Source organism: Sylvia atricapilla, chromosome 12, assembly GCF_009819655.1.
Source record: "Sylvia atricapilla isolate bSylAtr1 chromosome 12, bSylAtr1.pri, whole genome shotgun sequence".
Taxonomy (NCBI): Eukaryota; Metazoa; Chordata; class Aves; order Passeriformes; family Sylviidae; genus Sylvia; species Sylvia atricapilla.
Window position 1 is genome coordinate 7735141 of NC_089151.1, and position 18195 is coordinate 7753335.

Below are 18195 nucleotides of genomic sequence, written 5' to 3' on the forward strand. Positions count from 1 at the left end.
GCAAGCTATGCCCAAACAAGCCAGGGAGATGGGATGCTGGGCAGGGGGCAAGAAGGGATTCTGGCAGAGTGCTCCATGGAGCTCTGACCTGTGTCCACATGTCCCTGGAGGACAGGAGAGGATGCCTGAGCCAGAGCAAGACTTCTGGCTGGCAGTGCCTATGGCACGGGCACTCTCAGATGCTGAGTGCCAGGCTGAGCCCATTGGCCGGGTAGGAATGGCCACAGGACACTTCCTTTATCCCATCTCTCTGCCTGGGTACAAATGTGCTACCAGCAGAAGCTGATGGCTGGGAAATGCAGGCTGGAGACAGCAGCAAGGGGAAAGCTCCCTGCACACCACTCCATCACATCTGATAATTGTCATTGTCCGGGTAATCTGTCAAAAAGAAAGTAAAATGGGTTTTATACAAGCTTTTCTTTGCAGTTTGATCTCAGTATGCCCCGTTTCCAGGGTAGCACCACCACACTCCTGGATCCAGGAAGTTCATCCTGTGCTGCTTCCCCCCTGCCCCAGGATGGGGAGATTGAGCCCAGCTGCCCATCCGTGCTCCAGCTCACCTGGGCCAAGCAGACCCACCCGGCCCCCCGGAGCAGCCTGGAGCTTCACGGGGCCTGGAGCATCCCAAAGCATCCCAGTGGTGCCCCACAGAGCCTGGAGCACCCCCGACGCCAGAGCAACCTGGGGGCTGGCGATTCTCGATACTGGGGTACCCTGATAGAGCCCGGCAGAACCCGGAGCATCCCTCCGAGGCCTGGAGCGTCCCTGATGCCGGAGCGTTCCAGTGGAGCCCCCCAGAGGCTGGAGCATCCCGAAGCCTGGATCATCCTTTCTTGATGCCGCGGGGGGGCGTGCCGAGCCCCGAGCTTGCCTCTCCGGGACGAAAGGAGGGAAAAAAAGTGACGATGTGGGCTGGGCTTGCGGCCGTGTCAGTCCCCGCTGCGGAGTGGCGCGGGGCCGCGGCGGCGGCGGGGACATGGCGGTGGCGGAGGCGGCGGAGGCGACGGTGCCGTGCCGGGTGCAGTACCTGGAGGACGCGGATCCCTTCGCCTTCGGCAGCTTCCCCGAGCCCCGACGAGCCCCGGTTTACGCCGTGGAGGAGGCGCTGGCCCTCGGGGCGCAGCTGCCCGCGCTGCACCGCCTGGTCGGGGCCCCGCTGCCGGTGAGCGGGGACGGGGGCGGCGGGGAAAGCAGCGGGCGGGAGACGGGCTGGGGATCGCTGCATAGAGGGGACCGGGGAACGAGGGATCGGGCGGTGTGTGCCGGGCAGCGCTCCCGGTGTGAGTCACGGCGGGATTTGTGAGCCACTGCCGGAGATGCCAGCCCCGAATGGACCGGCGGGAAGAAGAGGATGTGCTGCGCAGAGCAAGCAGGAACTCTAGCAGGGGGAAGCAGGATGAGGGCAGGCGTCCATCCCGTGTCGTCGGGGCTGAGTCAGGCAGCGTGTTCCCCTCCGGCCTCGCGCTTCCACGCCGGCAACCGTGGGCAGAGCACACCGTCTCCACCTGGGATCCCTTCCAGTGTTCCTGCTTTCTGCGGCACCTGGAACTTGGAGAGGTGATGATGGGGGCGGAGGGCCACCAGCCCCTGCAGCCCCTCACCAGCCCCTCATCTCACCGGTCCGGCAGCAGCTTTGTCACCAGAGAACAGTACGGAAATTCATGCTGAGCAATTTCCTTCGGCTGGAAGGAAGGCAGGAGGCCGAATGTGAAGCGAGGCACCGTGTCTTGTTTGTGTGTCTTCAAGTCTGTGTCGTGCTGGGAAGTGGAGGAGACAGGGGAGACAGGGTACCCTCCCTGTGTATCTCCTGTGGGCGTGCTGCTCTCGGAGCATCCTTCTCACGATGGGGACAGGCTTCTTTTCTTCCTTAGGAATGTGGGACCCAGCAGAGCTTGGCAATAGCTGAGCATCTCCATCTTGCAGCACTACAGGAGCGCAGGGAAGGGAGGCAGGAACCCCAGCTGGCTGGGGGATTTTGGAGTCAGAGCTGGAGCAGAGAGATGGGGCAGCAGGAGGGGGAAAATCAGCTCCATGTGCCTGACACTGAGCCTGCTGGCCTTCCGGGGGAGAGGGGATCACTTTGAGACCTTTGCCTGCACAAAAAAACCCCCTCCCTTTTATTCCCCTTTTTATATTTCTTGGAGCAAAGAAGCAGCGTCTCATGTCATCGCCGTCATGGGATTTTTAGGCAGTGACTAAAGGGAGTTTGTTTGGGAACAAACAGCCTGGAGACATGACGAATGGAGCAAACTCAAATTTCAGGCGTGTGCTGTGCTCCCTGGGCAGGAGCTGGCTGTAACGGGATCGCCAGCCCGGAGTGCTGCCATGGTGGCACGGGGCAGTGGGAGGGGGAGGGGAGACTGGACACTGCGTTCCCAAGGGCAGGAGCGTTGCTAGGAGGTCCTGTGCCCAGCAGAAGCGTGTTGATCCTGGGATTTCAGGCTCTGTTCTCTGCCTCAGCCAAGCTCTGGATATTTTTTTTTTCCTGTAGTTTCCCTGTATCATCCCATGACTCCCAATGAGATCATAGGTGAACAGCCTGGATCTTGTTCTGGGTTCATAAACCAGATTTCCGGATTTTATAGGTTATGAACCATGCTGCCTTTACCACATAGCACTCTCTGAGGCAGCAAGGGCTGCACAATGTCCCACCTGACAAGCTGGGATGCTGAGTGGTTTGCTTGAGTAAATGTGTTCATTGGGAGCCTCCTGCACAGGGATTTACAGGCTGTGGAGTGAGGTCAGTCTCCCAAACCACCCAGTTCAGTCGAAATTCAGAGCTGGCACCTGTGGAGCCATGCAGATGCCATTCCCCTGGCATGACCAGCCAAGGCCTCCCCTGGTGACTTTTGTGCCAGGTAACACTCAGCTCCATTAGTCACCGCCCTAGAATTAGTAAACGAACAGTCGGATTTTTCCCAAGGAGCTGGCTGTAAAAAAGTTCCGCCGTGGGTGCCTGGTGCCAGGTTAGTCCTGCTGGGCAGCATGCCTGGACCTGCTGAGCACTTGAAGAGGATGCAGCAGCCAGGAGGGAGCTGGGCTGGGGTACCCTCATCATTGGAGGAAGATTGAACCGTGGGCACCCAGGGGATGAGCTGCCATGGGAGAGCAGCTGAGTCCTACCCTTGCTGGGTCCATCTGAGCAGTTCCCTGTGCTGGGAATAGCTTAGAGATGAAGAGCAAGAGGTTTCTGTTGGAAGCATCACTGCCTTCAATAGCCTGTCCTGTCCCATGACACCCTTGCTCCTTCCTCTCCCTGAACATGACTTGTCACTAATGGCTTTTTCATGCTCTCTGGGAAGTGTGTTTGTACTTGGAAATACCTTCCTGTTTTGTTTGCTGCTGCTGCATTGTTTGCCTCCAGGCTGATACTATCTTCTCCCGATTTCCAGCATTTTTCTAGTACCCTTGGGTGATGCTTGGGCAGGGCGTGGGCGTTTTCTGAACCTCTGCAGGCAGGTTTTGACAGGGCAGATTTTTTTGGCTGTCCTTTAAGACCCCAAAGGCCCCTGCACTCCCTTGCCTCCCTTGAGCACTACACTATCTCACCTCTGGATCTGGGGATTTTTCCAAACAATTGTAAAACTGATGTTTTGCATTCTTCTTCCTCCCCCGGAAATCTGGGAAGAGCAAACAGGTCGCTGGCCTCAGTGCCATAAGCTTGCTGAGAGCTCTTGTGCTCAATAGGCGTCCTGGTGGGGCAATCTCTGTGTGTGAAGTGTGCAATCCCTATCCCACAGCCCTGTTGCCCTCTGTTTCCTAACAGGCTTGAGGAGAGTTTTGGTGAGGGTCTTTGCCCCACCTAACCTCTGGAAGGCATGAAAGCAGTGAGGAGGGGTCATCAGCGGTGCTGGGTGTTGGTGCTCAGCAGCCCCCAGTGCTCCCCCAGCCCCCAACACCATCCTTGCATGGATCCTGGGAAGGAAGCTGCAGCCAGGCATTCATGCCACGGCTTTTCCAGGACACCAACTGCTGCCTAGGACTGGGGTCCTCCCACTGCCACAGGTCTGTTGACAAGCAACAAGAGCTCTGTTAATGAGCAAGGAGTCCAGCTGGAGGAGCTTTGAGAGGGAAGCAAGTTTGCACTTCTGGGCCGATTCTGTGTGACCTCCAGAGATCTCTCCTGGCTTGGGCATTATTCTCTGCCCCCATAAGGCAGTGGCAGTGTTCTCATCCATTTGCTGCCATCCATCATGCAGGAGTAGATAAGCACCTTGACACCCTCTTAGCCCTGCAACTAAATTGTGGTGAATGTGCTTGGCTGGGGTTAGGGTTGGTCCTGTGGCTGGTCCTGTGGCTGGTCCTGTGGCTGGTCCTGTGGCTGGTGTAGCTCTATAAACTAACAGCCCCTGTTTTGGGAGGATGAGCAGCAGCTGCTGATATCAGGGCTTTCTGACTTGTCAGTGCCTTGTGTTTCACGGCTGCCTACTATATTTAAATAATATATTTTCTCTGTAATTTCCCCATAGCCTTTCTAGAAGAGCTGCAGCAATGTTGGGAAGTTGTGGTTACTGCAAAAAGAAAGTGTTAGAAAGGGGGTAAAAGTGTTTCCTTTGCTGGCAGATAAAGAGGATATTCACTGCCTGGTCTTAGAGCATCCTTCCATGTGGGGATGCTGTGATAGGGGTGAGCAGGAAAATGTGATGCTGTGGTGGGTGATGTGCATGGATGTTGTCTCCATATTGGAGGTGGGGAGGTTTCCATCACACCCCCATTGGATGCTTGAATGGTTTGGATTTGAAGGGACCTTAAAGGGATTATCCTGTTCCACCCTGCTGCCATGAGCAGGAACATCTTCCATTAGACCTCTTGTTCCAAGTCCCATCCATCCTGGCCTTGAAAACTTCCAGGGATGGGGCATTCAACACAGACCAAAACCTTCCCCAGATCATGGGTCCTTGTTATACGTCAGGGCTGGCACCAGCATCGTGTCCTCAGCAAGACACCAAAACCTCCCTGTGCATGGGTGAAGGATATCCATCCTTCTGCAAGGTGGCTGGGACTCCCAGGAGCTGCAGGCTGGATGTGTGAGCATGGGATACTCTCCTCTCCCAGCTTTGCTTTCTCCTCAAGTCCCCATTGCCCTCAAAGTCTGGCTCATTTTATAGTGGTTTACCAGACAGGAGACAGATGAATCCCCCTGCACTAGGAGCTGTCAGTAACCTGTGATCCCAACTTGCTGCCCCCAGCAGTGTGACACTGAGATCCCTGCTTGGTCCTACAGGGTATAAACCCCTTGTCTGAATAACCCTTGGCCCTGGGAGAGTTGCTGCTCCCTGGCATGGAAGTGCTGCCCAGGATTTTTGGCAGGGCAACAGGGGCCTGAGACAGCCTCTCTCCATCCCCAGGAGCATCCCTAGTGGGAAACGTTGCCAAGCTCACACAGGAAGTACGCGGGGTCAGGTCCCAGGGGCTTGGCCTCCCCCTGCCAGCTGGGACATGTCACCACCCCCAAGGAGCTGGGGATGTTAACTCTGCCTTGCTGGGGCTGTGGCAGCCCAGAGAAGGCAAGGCTCTTGTACTGGGGGTGCTTTGCTCCTTGCTGTCTTTGAATGCCTGGGTGGATGCAGGGATATGTTGAGGGGATACCCAAGAGGCTGGCAGAAATGTGTCTGTAGATGCAGGGGTTGCCAGGAAGATACAGAGATGTCTGGGAGGAGGCCCAGAAGTATTCAGGATTGTCTGGCTGGATGCAGGGATGTCCAGGTAGATGCAGGGATACAAGACAGCCTGTGGAGGAATTGAAGCATTCCCTAGTGGGCAAATCCTGTGTGGGGTCAGTGTTAGAGACTCAGGCTGTGAAGGCAGAGCTGGCAGCCAGGAGTGCCTGTCCAGTGCCAGCAGCCTGTGTTTGCTGCACGTTGCCATGGCTGGCTGGCGTGGCCAGTGACCACGGGAAGTGGAGTGGGACACATCAACATCCAACCCAACAACAATTTGCCCCACCAAATTGCCCATTATCCCGAGGCGTGGTCTGTGTTCCTTACTTCAATGCATGTGGCATTTTACTTTATCGTCTGGTATTGATGTCACACTCACAGTGAATTCGTATGAGTGAGCTCTGCACAATGTGGGGATGGAAGGACATGGGAATGTCATGGAAAGGAATCCCAGTGAGATTCAGGAGCCATACCCAATATTGCTGTGGGGTCTCCAGGGCCACAGTGGGGAAGGACATTGATGGGAAAGGCAGAGAGGCTGTGACTGTTCCCATCTGAGCTCCTCAGCCACAGGACTGTGCTCGGAGCTTTTGCAGTTTGGGGCTGAAATTGAGGTGGGGTTTGGATGGCTGATGGATCCCTACTTCTCTCTCCTATTGCTGCTTGTTCTGCTTGCTCTTGTTTGCACCACGAGCAGCTTTAGTAATGGGGTTTTATCCCCAGTCCTCAGCTCCTGCCGTGCAGATCTGTTCCTCGGAGTGGGGTGAGCAGGGAGAGGGTGGGGCAGGAGAATTGCAAATGCTTTAGGAACAGATCCAGATGTGCAGGGGAGGCAAGGCGCTGGCACTGCCCTCCCTCTGCTTCTACTCATGCCTCGAGGGTGAATTGCCACATCCCAGAAGACATGCCTGGCTACTGTGGGGTGCTGCTGGCTCCAGGGTGCCTCATGGACTTTGTGGGTGCCGTGCTCACTGGCTGTACATCATGGTCGCTGTGCACGGACTTTCTGGGAGGATGCCCTTGCCCCAGCCTTGTCTCAGGGCTGTGCTTATCCAAATCCTGACGGAAGATGCCATGTGGCTCTGGGCTGAGTCAAAGGGTGTGAGTCAAATCCCAGGGGTTTGCCCTGCTTTGGGGTGCCCCTGGCTGGACTGGGTGCCTGACAGTTCCCTCAGACCCAGTCCCTGCAGGCAGGGGCAATTTGCCAGCCCTGGGAGGAGATGGATCCTGCCCCAGTCTCCGCCCTGCTGACTAAGGGGAGCCCCAGGGAGCCAGTCAACCTCTGCCATAGTTCCCAAGCAGGGATTGCCAGAGAGCTCGATGGTGGCAGGACTGCCCTCACTCAGCCTTTTCCAGCCTGGGGCTCCATGTTTCTCCACAATCAGCACCAGGCTGAGACAGGAGGTTCTGGGGTATCTCTCTGCAGAGCCAGTGACTGGGGACAGGTGGGACATGCCACCCCACTCCAGGATGTGTCTGCCAGCTGAGTTCATTGTGGGCAGGAGGGTGACCTGGGAATACTCTGGGAGCCAGTAGGGCTGTGGTGGGCATGGGTGCTCAGCCTGGCTGTCTGCATCCGCAGCTGGAGGACTGCACGCTGCAGGTCTCACCCTCTGGACACTACCTGGACCTCGACTTGTCCCTGCTGGAACAGAAGGATGATCTGGAGGGTTTCTATGAGGAGGTCAGGTGAGGCACATGGGCTACCTGAGTCCTGTGGGGACACAGGCACCCCACAGGTGTGTTTGTGAACACTGTGGGCAAGGAGCCAGGGGCTGTGGTGATCCCACTGCAGGCACTCACACGGAATTCTCCTCTGCTTTAGGAAGGGGAGACGGCCAACCCTGATCCTGCGCACGCAGCTCTCCGTCCGAGTCCACGCCATCATCGGTGAGTCGGGGCTGCTCCCTCCTCCAGGCTGGTCCAGCAGCTCCTCCGCCCTGGATGGTGGAGGTTTGGCCTCTGCAGTGAGTTTTGGCCAGGGATTTTTGTGATGGAGAGGGCTGCTTCCACCCCATAACCCCTCCCAGAGACCAGGGGACGTGGTCCTCATGGCGTACCCGCTGGGTTAATCCCCTCCATCCTCAGAGATCAGGACTTTTACCTCTCGGGCTGGGAGCCCACCACCCACTGCAGTTATTCTGGGTCATTCAGGCAAGCTCTAAATATAGCTGTGAAGACATAAACAAGGGGCTCTTGCACAGCAGAAAGTGCTGCCATGGTTCAGGCAACTTGCTCTGAGGTCCTGCAAAATATTCAGGAGTCTCAAGCCTTTTTTTTTTTTTCTCTTTGGCAGCGGGAAAACAAGTACTAAGCAGAGTGATGCCAGATGGGCATCAGCTGTCTGTGCAAGGCTGCAGTTTAACCATGCAGGAAGGTGCAGGAAGCTCAGGGTCAGGGTCATGGTCGTGCTCTTTGCCAGCAGTTCCCAGGCTCTGTCTGAGCCCTGAGCTCTTCTGCTTTTCCTCCCAGCAGCTCTGCCTTTCCTCTCAGCTCTCTGACAAGCTGATAAGCGAGTGGAGGAGGCTGCCAGGACACTGTTTTACAGGGCACGTCTGGAGGACTACTTGGACATCTTGTTTTTAGCTTGTTACAGCTCTAAAGTTGAGATGCGTGGTTAACTCAATTTTTGCATGTGGGAAGTGCTGGCTCCTAATGGCTTTGGTGTCTTCGTGGGGTTTTCCAGCTTCCCAATGCCCCAGCTGCTCCACACTGGCTCCTGCCTGCAGGCACCACTCCCATATGCACACAGTCTCCAGCCCAGTGACAGTCCTGTCCCTGAGCAACCTGTGTCACACTACTGGCCTTCCTATCCCCATCCTGTGGTTTTTCCCAAGCCTTGGCGCTGCTGGGAATTCTGGAACCATGGCATGGCTGTGCCCAGGGAGGGAGGGCTAAAAGTAGCTCAACCTCCTGCCTGTGTTCCTGTTTAGGTTTCTGCACAGGAAGCCAGAGGGGATATTTGTGTCATTGCTGGTCAGAAAAAGAGGGGAAGAAGGAAAGTGGGAGGGCTGAAATACGTAGTTTTAGAGCAGCAGCTGCTTCCAGCCAGTGTGTCCCACAGCTGGGGCAATGCTGGGGTGATGGCACAGGGATCAAGATAAGTCAGGATGCGGGGCTTTCCCAGGAAGCTGGGAGCATTTGGAAGCCCTTGTTCAGCAGTGAGCCACTCACAGCACATCTCTCCCTTCCTCTTAGAGAAGCTGTACAACTCACAGGGGCCGGAGCTGCGGAGGTCCCTCTTCTCCCTGAAGCAGCTCTTCCAGGTGAGCTGGTGCAGGGTGGGGCAGGAGTTCCCCCAGGGCTGGCTGCCCACCCCACACTGCGGTCAACACTTGGTCTTATCCCCACAGGAGGACAAGGACCTGGTGCCAGAGTTTGTGAACCTGGAGGGGTTGACGTGCCTGATCAAAGTGGGGGCAGAGGCCGACCAGAACTACCAGAATTACATCCTCCGGGGTTGGTACTTGGGCACAGGGCAAACCTCTGGAGCAGGTTGCCTAAAGAAGCTGTGGATGCCCCATCTCTGGAAGTGTTCAAGGCCAAGTTGGATGGGTCTTTGATGCAACCTGGTCTAATGGAAGGTGTCCCTGCCTGTGGCAGGGGAGTTGGAATGGGTCTTTAAGGTCCTTTCCAACCCAAAGCATTCCAGGATTCTATGTTTATCCCCAGGGAGGAAGGCTGGCACTCAGGGTGGGCGAGCCAGAAAGTCTGCCAGGGCTACTCTGCCTTCCCAGCAGGCAGACATTGCCTTTGCTGCAGTGATGCTGTGCAGGGATGGGAATTCCCAGCCCCTGCCTGCTGCACCATCAGCCTGCCCACTCTCTGCCTTGCAGCCTTGAGCCAGATCATGCTCTTTGTGGATGGGATGCAGGGGGTCATCAACCACAACGAGACCGTCCAGTGGCTGTACACGCTGTCAGGAAGCCCAGTGAGTGCCTGTTGCTCTTGGGGGGTTGCCTGTGCTCTCCACTGCACCCCCTTCCCTGCTTCTGGCTGTCCCCTTGCACCATCCCTCAGAGGATGTACTTCACTGCCTTTGGGCTTGGTACTCTGGTTCCTTTGCTTGTGTTGGGTCCTGCTCCCAGCCATCTGAAAGTCGCTCAGGATCTGCAGATCACCCCATCCAGATGTGACCAATTCCCAGGCACAGGGCTTGAGTAAGACACTCCTGCTCCAGGTCCCTTCCCAGTGCCTCTTGACCATCAGCCTCCCAGCTGCAGATTCCTGGCCCCATGGCAGAGCTCCCAGTCCTGGGGCATGGGCACAGCCACCCCACAGTGCCCCAGCAGCACACTGGCAGGTTTCTGTCACTGCTGCTGTCCCAGCTGCCATCCCTTGTCCCAGTTTCGCCTGGTGGTGAAGACAGCACTGAAGCTGCTCCTGGTGTTTGTGGAGTACACAGAGCCCAACGCCTTGCTGCTCATCCGCGCCGTCAATGCCGTGGACCAGGCAAGAGGTGAGTGCAGCTCCAGCCTCCTGCGAGGTCTCTGTTGGGGGACAGTGTCCCCTGTGGCCTGCATGTCACCTGTTCATGCCTCTTCTCCCAGGTGCCTGTCCATGGTCCAACCTAATGGCCATCCTGGAGCAGCGCAACGGGGTTGACACGGAGCTCTTGGTGTTCACCATGACACTGATCAACAAGGTCTGTGGGGGTGTCCCCGTGGTGCCACACTGCTGGGGCTCAGTGTGGGTCACCCCGGTGCCAGCAGCATCCCTCTGATTCTGCCCAGACACTGGCAGCTCTCCCAGACCAGGACACCTTCTACGATGTGACCGACTGCCTGGAGCAGCAGGGCATGGAGCAGGTGGTGCAGCAGTACCTGGGCAGCAAGGGCACTGACCTCGACTTGAAGCAGCAGTTCACACTCTACGAGGTGAGCGGGGCTCCAGCAGGATCTGGCCACGTGCCACCTGCCTCCAGCAGGGAGGGTGAGTGCATGGGGTGGCAGGGATGCTGCTGTGCCTGGTACCAAGCCCCTGGTCCCTCCACAGAGTGCTCTCAAGCTGGAGGATGATGTGGAAGAGCCGCCTCCAGGGGGACGCAAAGAGCGGAGAAGGACAGACGAGGGCCGGCGTGGGTGGCGATCCCATGGTGGCTCCCAGGATTCCAGTGCTGATGCCCAGCCACTCCTGGGGTCTCCTGGCACTCCAAAGGAGCCCCCAGCTGAGGACATCCTGCCTGTCCCTGCACCAAGCAGCCCAGCAGAGTAAGTGCAGCTGGAGGTGTCCTGTGGTGGGGATGCTCCTGTGATGGTGAAGACACCGAGATGCTGCATAAGCAGCACTTGGATGCATTGCTGGTGCCTGGGTGGAGAGCAGTCCTGTGAGACCTGCTCTCAGTCCCTGTCAACTTCTTCCAGACCCTGTCCCACCAGCATCTACAACAGCACTTCCAGCGTGCGGCTGGCCCTGGCCTCCCCCCGGGCTGAGAAGGAGCAGACCCTGTGCCCAGGAGAGCGCAGCGTCTACAAGTAAGGAGCCAGGAGGGGCTGGGTGCATGGAGGTCCCTCAGGGCAGCAGGATGAGCTCCCAGGAGCATGAGGTGTGTCCATCCCAGGGCACACTCTGCCTTTCCCCTGGGGGAAACAGTCTGGGAGGACACTGGAGCTGGAGAGATGTATGAGGGGGCAGGGGGCAGCAGGTATTAAAGGGTCCAGCCAGGGACTCCAAGGCATCCTTCGGGCATGCACAGCTCTGCTCCAGCTCCTCTTATTCTCTCTGCCCACGCTTGCCCTCTCCTCTGCCCACTCTTTCTGTCTTTCCTTTGCAGGCTGCACCAAACTGCCCCTGTCTGGTAAGTGCCTGGGCTCTGCATGTGAGTGCTCCCTCCCAGCATGATCATAGAGTCATAGAATCCTGGAACAGTTTTGGTTGAAAGGGACCTTAAAAATCCTCTAGTTCCAATGCTTCCACTAGACCAGGCTGCTTGAAGTATTGAGCCTGGTCTTACAGGGATAGGGCATCCACAACTTCTCTGGGCAACCCATGCCAGTGTCTCACCGCCCTCACAGGGAAGAATTTCTTCCTAATATCCAATATCCTAAACCTACTCTCTTTCAGCTTAATGTCCTATTAATTTTCCCTTGCCCTATCCTATGATGCTGTGGGGGGAGCAGGCACTTGCACCCACCTTGCTGCCCCCATCCCTTGCCTCTCCCCTTCAAGTCCTACCTGTGGGACCCCAACCTGCTCCCCCATCACCCCACAGGATATGGCCCCCTCTGATCCCTGCTTTGGGCTGAGGTGTCCTTGCTGGAGGTGGAACAACCCACTCCAGGTGTCTCGGCCTGGTGCAGGAGACAATGTCCCATCTCTCCAGCACATGATGCCACATGGTGCCTGGGTAGGAAGGGACTCGCCAGGGCTCTCCTGGCTCCCTGTGAACCCTGGGGCCGTGGGGCAAGGGTTCCACACTGGAGGGCTACCAGGTGGGTGTGTGCAGGACACATGAGCCCTGGGGGTTTGCCAGCAGTGGGGGCTAACCCCTGTTTTCCCTCAGGCGGGAGGATGCCCCCTCCTTGCATGGGGACAAGCCTATTTTGAAGAAGTTTGAGTAAGTAGAGGCATGCGTGTGTCTCTAGGCATGCGCTTCCTTGGACTGGTACCTGGCTGGAGGTATCTGGGCTCCAGCCACACAGGGCATGAGGAGCAGGAGTGTGCCCTCAAGTCTCTGCTTTGGTACTCTCCTGGGTTTTGCAGCTTTTGGATGAGGGTTGCAGTGAGGACCAGGTCTGTTGGGACCATCTGGTGACAGCAGCACCCTGTTGGCACAGCCATGGGGCCATCACCTCTCTGCAGGGCTGAGAGGAGGTTGAATCCTTGGTGTCCCTGATTCAGTGTGGCCAGTGCAGGGGGTTTCTGTGCTGTGGGACTGATTGTGCAGTGTGGCATGGTGTGGTTTGTCAGTTGTCCCTGTTGTCCCCATCCCTGCCTTGCTCCCAGCCAACATCTACCCCATCTTGCAGAGCTCGCTTTTTGGAGAACCTGGCTGCAGCCCAGAAGGAGAAGATCTCTTCCATGGCCAAGGGACGGCTTGATGTCCTCAGCGATACTACACTGGAGCATCCTACTGCTCTTGCATGGGAAAGAGACCACGGCAGCTCTGATTCCAGGATGGAGCCACCCAACATAAGTAGGTGCTGCCAGGTCATGTGTTCCCAGCTCACCTGGAGTGCAGATTAGTGGCCCCTCAGTCCCCATCCCACGCCTGTATCTGTGACACACAGAGCCTTGGAGGAGCTGGTGGTACCTCCTTGCTCAAAATTCCAGCATCTGAGCACACCGCACTGTGCAGCAGGCTCCAACTCCACACTGAGCCCAGCACCACCTGCCCCCTCCAAGCAGACTGTCCCAGCTTCTCCCTCTCTCTTGCAGGATCTCGTTTGGCTCGATCTGATGCCACTGACTCCTGCAGCACCATCTCCTCTGACACCAAGTTTATGCTGGACATGCTCTATGCCAAGGGCTCCTCAGAGTCGGGGAGGGAGAAAGTGTTCCATGAAATGCCTTTATCCCCCCGGATCCAGGGTGAGGTGGAGATGGACACCAAGGGAAGTAGCAGCCAGGAGCAGGAGAGTGCCCGGCTCCGTGGCAGGGCTCCAGATGGGCCAGTAGCCAGTGCCCATGCCAAGCTGGTGCGTGCCATGTCCAGCATAGATGACGAGACCCACACGCAGAAGCTGGAGAACACTGGGATGATGCCCATCAAAAAGGACACAGAGCTGACATGGGAGCGCCTGGAGACCATCCCCGTGCAGCTGAAGATCAAGGACCTGGACTTCACTGATTTGGGGGAAGAAGAAGATTTTGACATTCTGGACACGGGGACAATGACCAATGGGTCTTTCCTCCATCCTGGCATTGAAGCAATGAGTGCTGGAACTTTCATGGCTCCCCCTCCACCTCCTGCCCTCCCTGGTTGTCCACCCCCACCACCTCCACCTCCTTCCCTCCCTGGTTGCCCACCACCTCCCCCTCCTGCCCTCCCTGGTTGTCCACCACCACCTCCCACCCTCCCTGGTTGCCCACCACCTCCACCTCCACCTCCTGCAATCCCTGGCTGCCCACCCCCACCAGGCCTGCCAGGTCCCTCAACAACAGATGGCCCCTCCCAGGCCAAGAAGAAGAGGACAGTGAAGCTCTTCTGGAAGGAGCTGAAGCAGCTGGATGGCACTGTGGGGCCTGGCAGGTTTGGCCAAGGGACACTCTGGGCATCCTTGCAGAATGTCGAGGTCAATGCTGCCAAACTGGAGCATCTCTTTGAATCACGGTCAAAAGAAGCGCCAACCTCAAAGGTACCAGTGAGCATCCATGGGCCAAGGGGACTTGTGGGGTGGGAGGAAGCCTGTGGGTTCCTGTGGGGATCTTCAGCATGCACTGTCACTTCTACCCTATGTCAAGGATGGGCACTCGAAGCCTGGAGGCTCAGTGGGCATGATTATGGGCAGTGCACATATTTGGTTTGGCTCACTGCCTGGTTCCCCATGTTCATAAATTCATAAAGGTGAGGACTTTGTCTGACTGTCCCCATCCATCCTGTCCTCTTTGCAGAAAGCCATTGATGGGAAGAAGGTGGTGGTGGTGTTGGACCCCAAGAGGAGCAATGCCATCAACATTGGTCTCACTGTCCTGCCGCCCATCCATATAATCAAGACAGCCGTGCTCAACTTTGATGAGTTTGCAGTCAGTAAGGAAGGGATTGAGGTGAGCACAAGAGATGCAAGCTCTTGAGGTCCATTCCCCCAGGCTGGGAGATGTTCATGCCTGGGGTGACACATCCTGTATATGAGGTCTGACATATCCCTCTATGTCACCTTACCCTTTCCCTGCTCCAGAAAATCCTAACCATGGTCCCAACTGAGGAGGAAAAACAGAAGATCCAGGAGGCCCAGTTGGCCAATCCTGATGTGCCTTTGGGCTCTGCAGAGCAGTTCCTGCTCTCCCTGTCTTCCATCAGTGACCTCACTGCCAGGCTCCAGCTCTGGGCATTCAAGCTGGACTATGAGAGCCTGGAGCAGGTAACAGAGCCATGTACCCCATGTCTCCTCTGCCTTCCCACCACTGACTCCCCAGCACTGAGCCAAGCATGTTTCTGGTGAGGACCAGTCATATCCAAACATGGGAGGTGCCATCCTGGTTGGGGATGGGCTGCAGGTCCCCAAGGCAAGCATGGGCTTGGATTGATCAAGAGGTGGTGGTCCTCATGGGTGAATGCTGAAGCTCCCAAGGGAGAGAGTGGCCAAGGGATCTCACCTGCTTCTCCTCTCACCCAGGAGATCGCAGAGCCGCTCTTTGATCTGAAGGTAGGCATGGAGCAGCTGGCCAGAAATCACACGTTCAAGTGCATCTTGGCCACACTGCTGGCCATGGGCAACTTCTTGAATGGTTCCCAGGTGAGGAGCAGGGTGAGGACCAGCCATGGTGTGTGGGCACCTAGAAGGGTCTGTGGGGAGTTGGGAGGTGCTGATGGGGACCCAGTGGATCTGCACACTGGAGGTCTGCTGGAGTAGGGAGGAGAGCCCCTGCTGAGTCCATTTGGTTTCAGAGCAGAGGCTTTGAGCTTGGCTACCTGGAGAAGGTCTCAGAAGTGAAGGACACAGTGCACCGGCAGTCCCTGCTCTACCATCTCTGCCAGATGGTGGTAGAGAAGTTTCCAGAAACCACTGATCTCTACTCAGAAATTGCCTCTATCACGCGCTCCGCCAAGGTGAGGCAAGGCAGGTGACATCCGGGCAAGGGGAGGGTGTGGGTCCTGTGGCTGCTTGGCTTCACCAGCATGGCCAAGGACTGACATCTCATTCTTCCCAGGTTGACTTTGAAGAGCTGGCCAACAGCCTGGTGCAGCTGGAGCGGAGGTGCAGGGCCTCCTGGCACAACCTGAAGGTTATTGCCAAGCATGAGACCAAGCCAGTGCTGAAGACCAAGCTGACAGAATTCCTCAAGGACAGCACCCAGCGCATCGTCGTCCTGAAGGTGGTGCACAGGCGTGTCCTCAACAGGTTGGTGGCTCAGGGACACAGCAGGAAACTTGCAGTCCTGCTGGTGGCCCTCTGTGACTGATGTTCCCGTAGGTTTCACTCCTTCCTGCTGTACCTGGGGTACCCAGCGAGTGCGGCACGGGACGTGAAGGTGATGTCCATCTGCAAACTGCTGCGGGAGTTCGCCCTGGAGTACCGCACCTGCCGGGAGCGCGTCCTGCAGCAGCAGAAGAAACGCGCCGCCCACCGCGAGCGCAGCAAGACCCGGGGACGGCTCATCACCGAGGTATGGGGACACTCAGGGGGACGCTTGGCTGGGTGCCACCAGGAGGCGATGCTCCTCGTGTCCCCAACACCATCCTCTCCTCCCGCTGCAGACTGAGAAGTTCTCTGGCATTGCTGAGGCAGTTCTGCCACCTGCCGTGGTGTCCAGCAGCCCCAAGGAGCAGATGGAAGCGGGTCACGAGAGCATGAAGCTTGTGCTGACCTCCCCCACAGATGCCCCTTCCCGCCGCAGCCGAGCCAGCCAGGGTAGGAGCAGGATGGCAAAGGAGCTCCAGGCATGCCCAGCTGGCTGGAAACAGCTGGTGCCAGCATCCACATTGTCCCCATGCAGGAACAGGGCATGGCACCCCCACCCAGGGCTCTCCAGCCCAGGAGGACGTTCCCAGCTCACCGGATGATCCTTCAGATGAAATCATGGACCAGCTCGTGAAATCAGTGACTCACAATGCCAACCCCCGACCCTGCCCCAACAAGGAGCGCAGGAGGTCCCGTGGCAATAGGAAATCCTGTAAGTCCCCGTGTCCTTGTGCCCTGTTCTATCTCTGTTCCCACGCTCTGTTCCTCTACTCTGTCCCATCCCTATGTCCCTAACACGTCTGTGTCCCTGCTCAGTTGCTTTTTCCCAGCTCTGTGTCCCTGTCACCTTACCCGTTCCCATCTCTTTGTCTCTGTTGCCATGTCCTGTCCCATCTCTCTTCCCAGGCTCTGCCCAATCCCCTACTCCCTCACATTCTGTCCCTGTTGCTGTCTTCTGTTCCATCTCCATGTCTCTGTGCTCTGCCCCCATGCCTTGTCCTTTGTGTCCTTTTTCCCATGTTCTATCTGGCTCTTTCCCCACGAGCCACCTGCCGTGCTGAGCCCACCAGACAGGATGTACCCTGAGACCGGTCCCTGCCACTGCACCCCATTACCCCAGCCCTGCCTGGGCAGGCCCCCAGTGCGTGGGGACTGTGGCACCCAGTGCTGCTTGTGCTGCAGTGCCACCCTCTCCTGTTGGCAGTGCGGCGGACGCTGAAGAGCGGGCTCAGCGATGAGCTGATGCAGGCGCTGGGCCTGGGGCAGGCACCTGGCATGGAGGTTTGAGGGGGCTCTTGCTCCCCACTGCCAGCAGCCCCAGGGCAGGACGTGGTGGCAGCCCCTGCAGTTCCAGGATAGGCACGCTCCACAGATTTTGCCTCACCTCACTCGTCCCAGCTGGCCTCCAGCTCCCGGAGGTGCAGGCAGCAGGATGGGAGTGCCCCAGAACTACTCCATGGTGACAGGGATGGAAGGTGCTCAGCACTCATGCTTGGAGGCTCAAGGTTCATCTTCTCAACAGTATTAGAGGGGTCGAGAGGCTGGACCCAGAGCCCTTCTGGGAACTGGGTCTGGCCCATGGCTGCTGTGACAATAAAATTATCTTATATGCTGCCAGCGTCTCTTGTTCTTGTGCCTGAGAGGCCAGAATGATGTGAAACTCCTTCCCTGGCCAAGCCAGTATCCCTTCTCCCACATTTCCAGCCTTGTGCCCTGGGGCAAGCACTCAGCCAGCCCTGTGGTCTGTAGGCACCGTGGCTGCTCTAGGGACAGCATGATCCCCTCTGTACCGGGACAGCTTGGGGACTTTTCCAGAAGGAGCAAGGACTGCTGCCAGGCTCAAGGCTGCACACTCAAGGACAGGAGCAGCGGCTCGAGCGCAAGGCCACAGCACAGTAAAATTGTCTCACACCTCACCCCTCCTTTACAAACCTCCCCTGGGGGGTTTAGCCAGACCCAGACCCAGAGGCAAGGTGGTTGTTCCCCTCTAGGAGCAGGGCACAGCAGCCATGTGTCCCCCAGCTGCAAGTCTCAGAAATACCTGTGCTTGGCAAAGACAGGCTGCCTGTTCCTGTAAATGCATCAAGGACAGCATCTGCCTGTCCCCATGGGAGCCTGGGAGATGTTCCTGCCACCTCCTGTCCCAGTGTGGCTCATGCCATGCCAAACACAGATTAAACCCCACACTGGGTGCTGACTGCAATGCTCCTCACAGCAGGTACCATTTCTGAGCATTCCCCTCTGCCAGTTGTGGTGCTTTGGGCACTGTCACCTGTGGCAGAGGCATTCAGGAATGGTGTCATGTCATCTGTCACGACAGCTCCACCTCGGCGCTGCCCTGGCGCTGCCTCCAGCCCTGAATCCCGCACAGCAGGTCTCTGTGGCTTTCAAGGAATGAAGAAAAACTCCACCGGGCAGAGCAGCTTTTTCCTCCTGGCTATCTCTGCCCAGGGTTGTTCCTCTCCCACGAGGCT

At 57.4% G+C, this 18195-nt stretch overlaps 1 protein-coding gene across 2 annotated transcripts; it reads left to right on the plus strand.

Moving 5' to 3' along the window:
- The first annotated feature begins 940 nt into the window (after positions 1–940).
- Positions 941–17333, plus strand: FHOD1 (formin homology 2 domain containing 1). 2 transcript variants are annotated; one of them, XM_066327733.1, is made up of 24 exons: positions 941–1162; positions 7243–7349; positions 7486–7550; positions 8859–8926; positions 9014–9119; positions 9497–9591; positions 10008–10119; positions 10211–10305; positions 10394–10537; positions 10656–10870; positions 11024–11134; positions 11434–11457; positions 12163–12216; positions 12629–12795; positions 13038–13957; positions 14214–14366; positions 14498–14680; positions 14936–15055; positions 15208–15369; positions 15471–15661; positions 15734–15926; positions 16018–16171; positions 16257–16433; positions 16926–17333. In XM_066327733.1, exons 1-24 carry the CDS (start codon positions 977–979, stop codon positions 17006–17008), a joined length of 3885 nt encoding a protein of 1294 aa, XP_066183830.1. In that variant the 5' UTR covers positions 941–976; the 3' UTR covers positions 17009–17333. The 2 variants fall into 2 exon arrangements, with proteins under 2 accessions (XP_066183830.1, XP_066183831.1); XM_066327734.1 differs by lacking the exons at positions 11434–11457; positions 12163–12216 and having other exon boundaries at positions 944–1162.
- The last annotated feature ends 862 nt before the right edge of the window (positions 17334–18195 follow it).

Coding starts and splice junctions, on each gene's coding strand:
- FHOD1 (XM_066327733.1), top strand. CDS start 977: ATGGCGGTGGCGGAGGCGGCGGAGGCGACGGTGCCGTGCCGGGTGCAG. Junction 8,927..9,013: donor CCCTGAAGCAGCTCTTCCAG/GTGAGCTGGTGC, acceptor TTATCCCCACAG/GAGGACAAGGACCTGGTGCC. Junction 11,458..12,162: donor CACCAAACTGCCCCTGTCTG/GTAAGTGCCTGG, acceptor GTTTTCCCTCAG/GCGGGAGGATGCCCCCTCCT.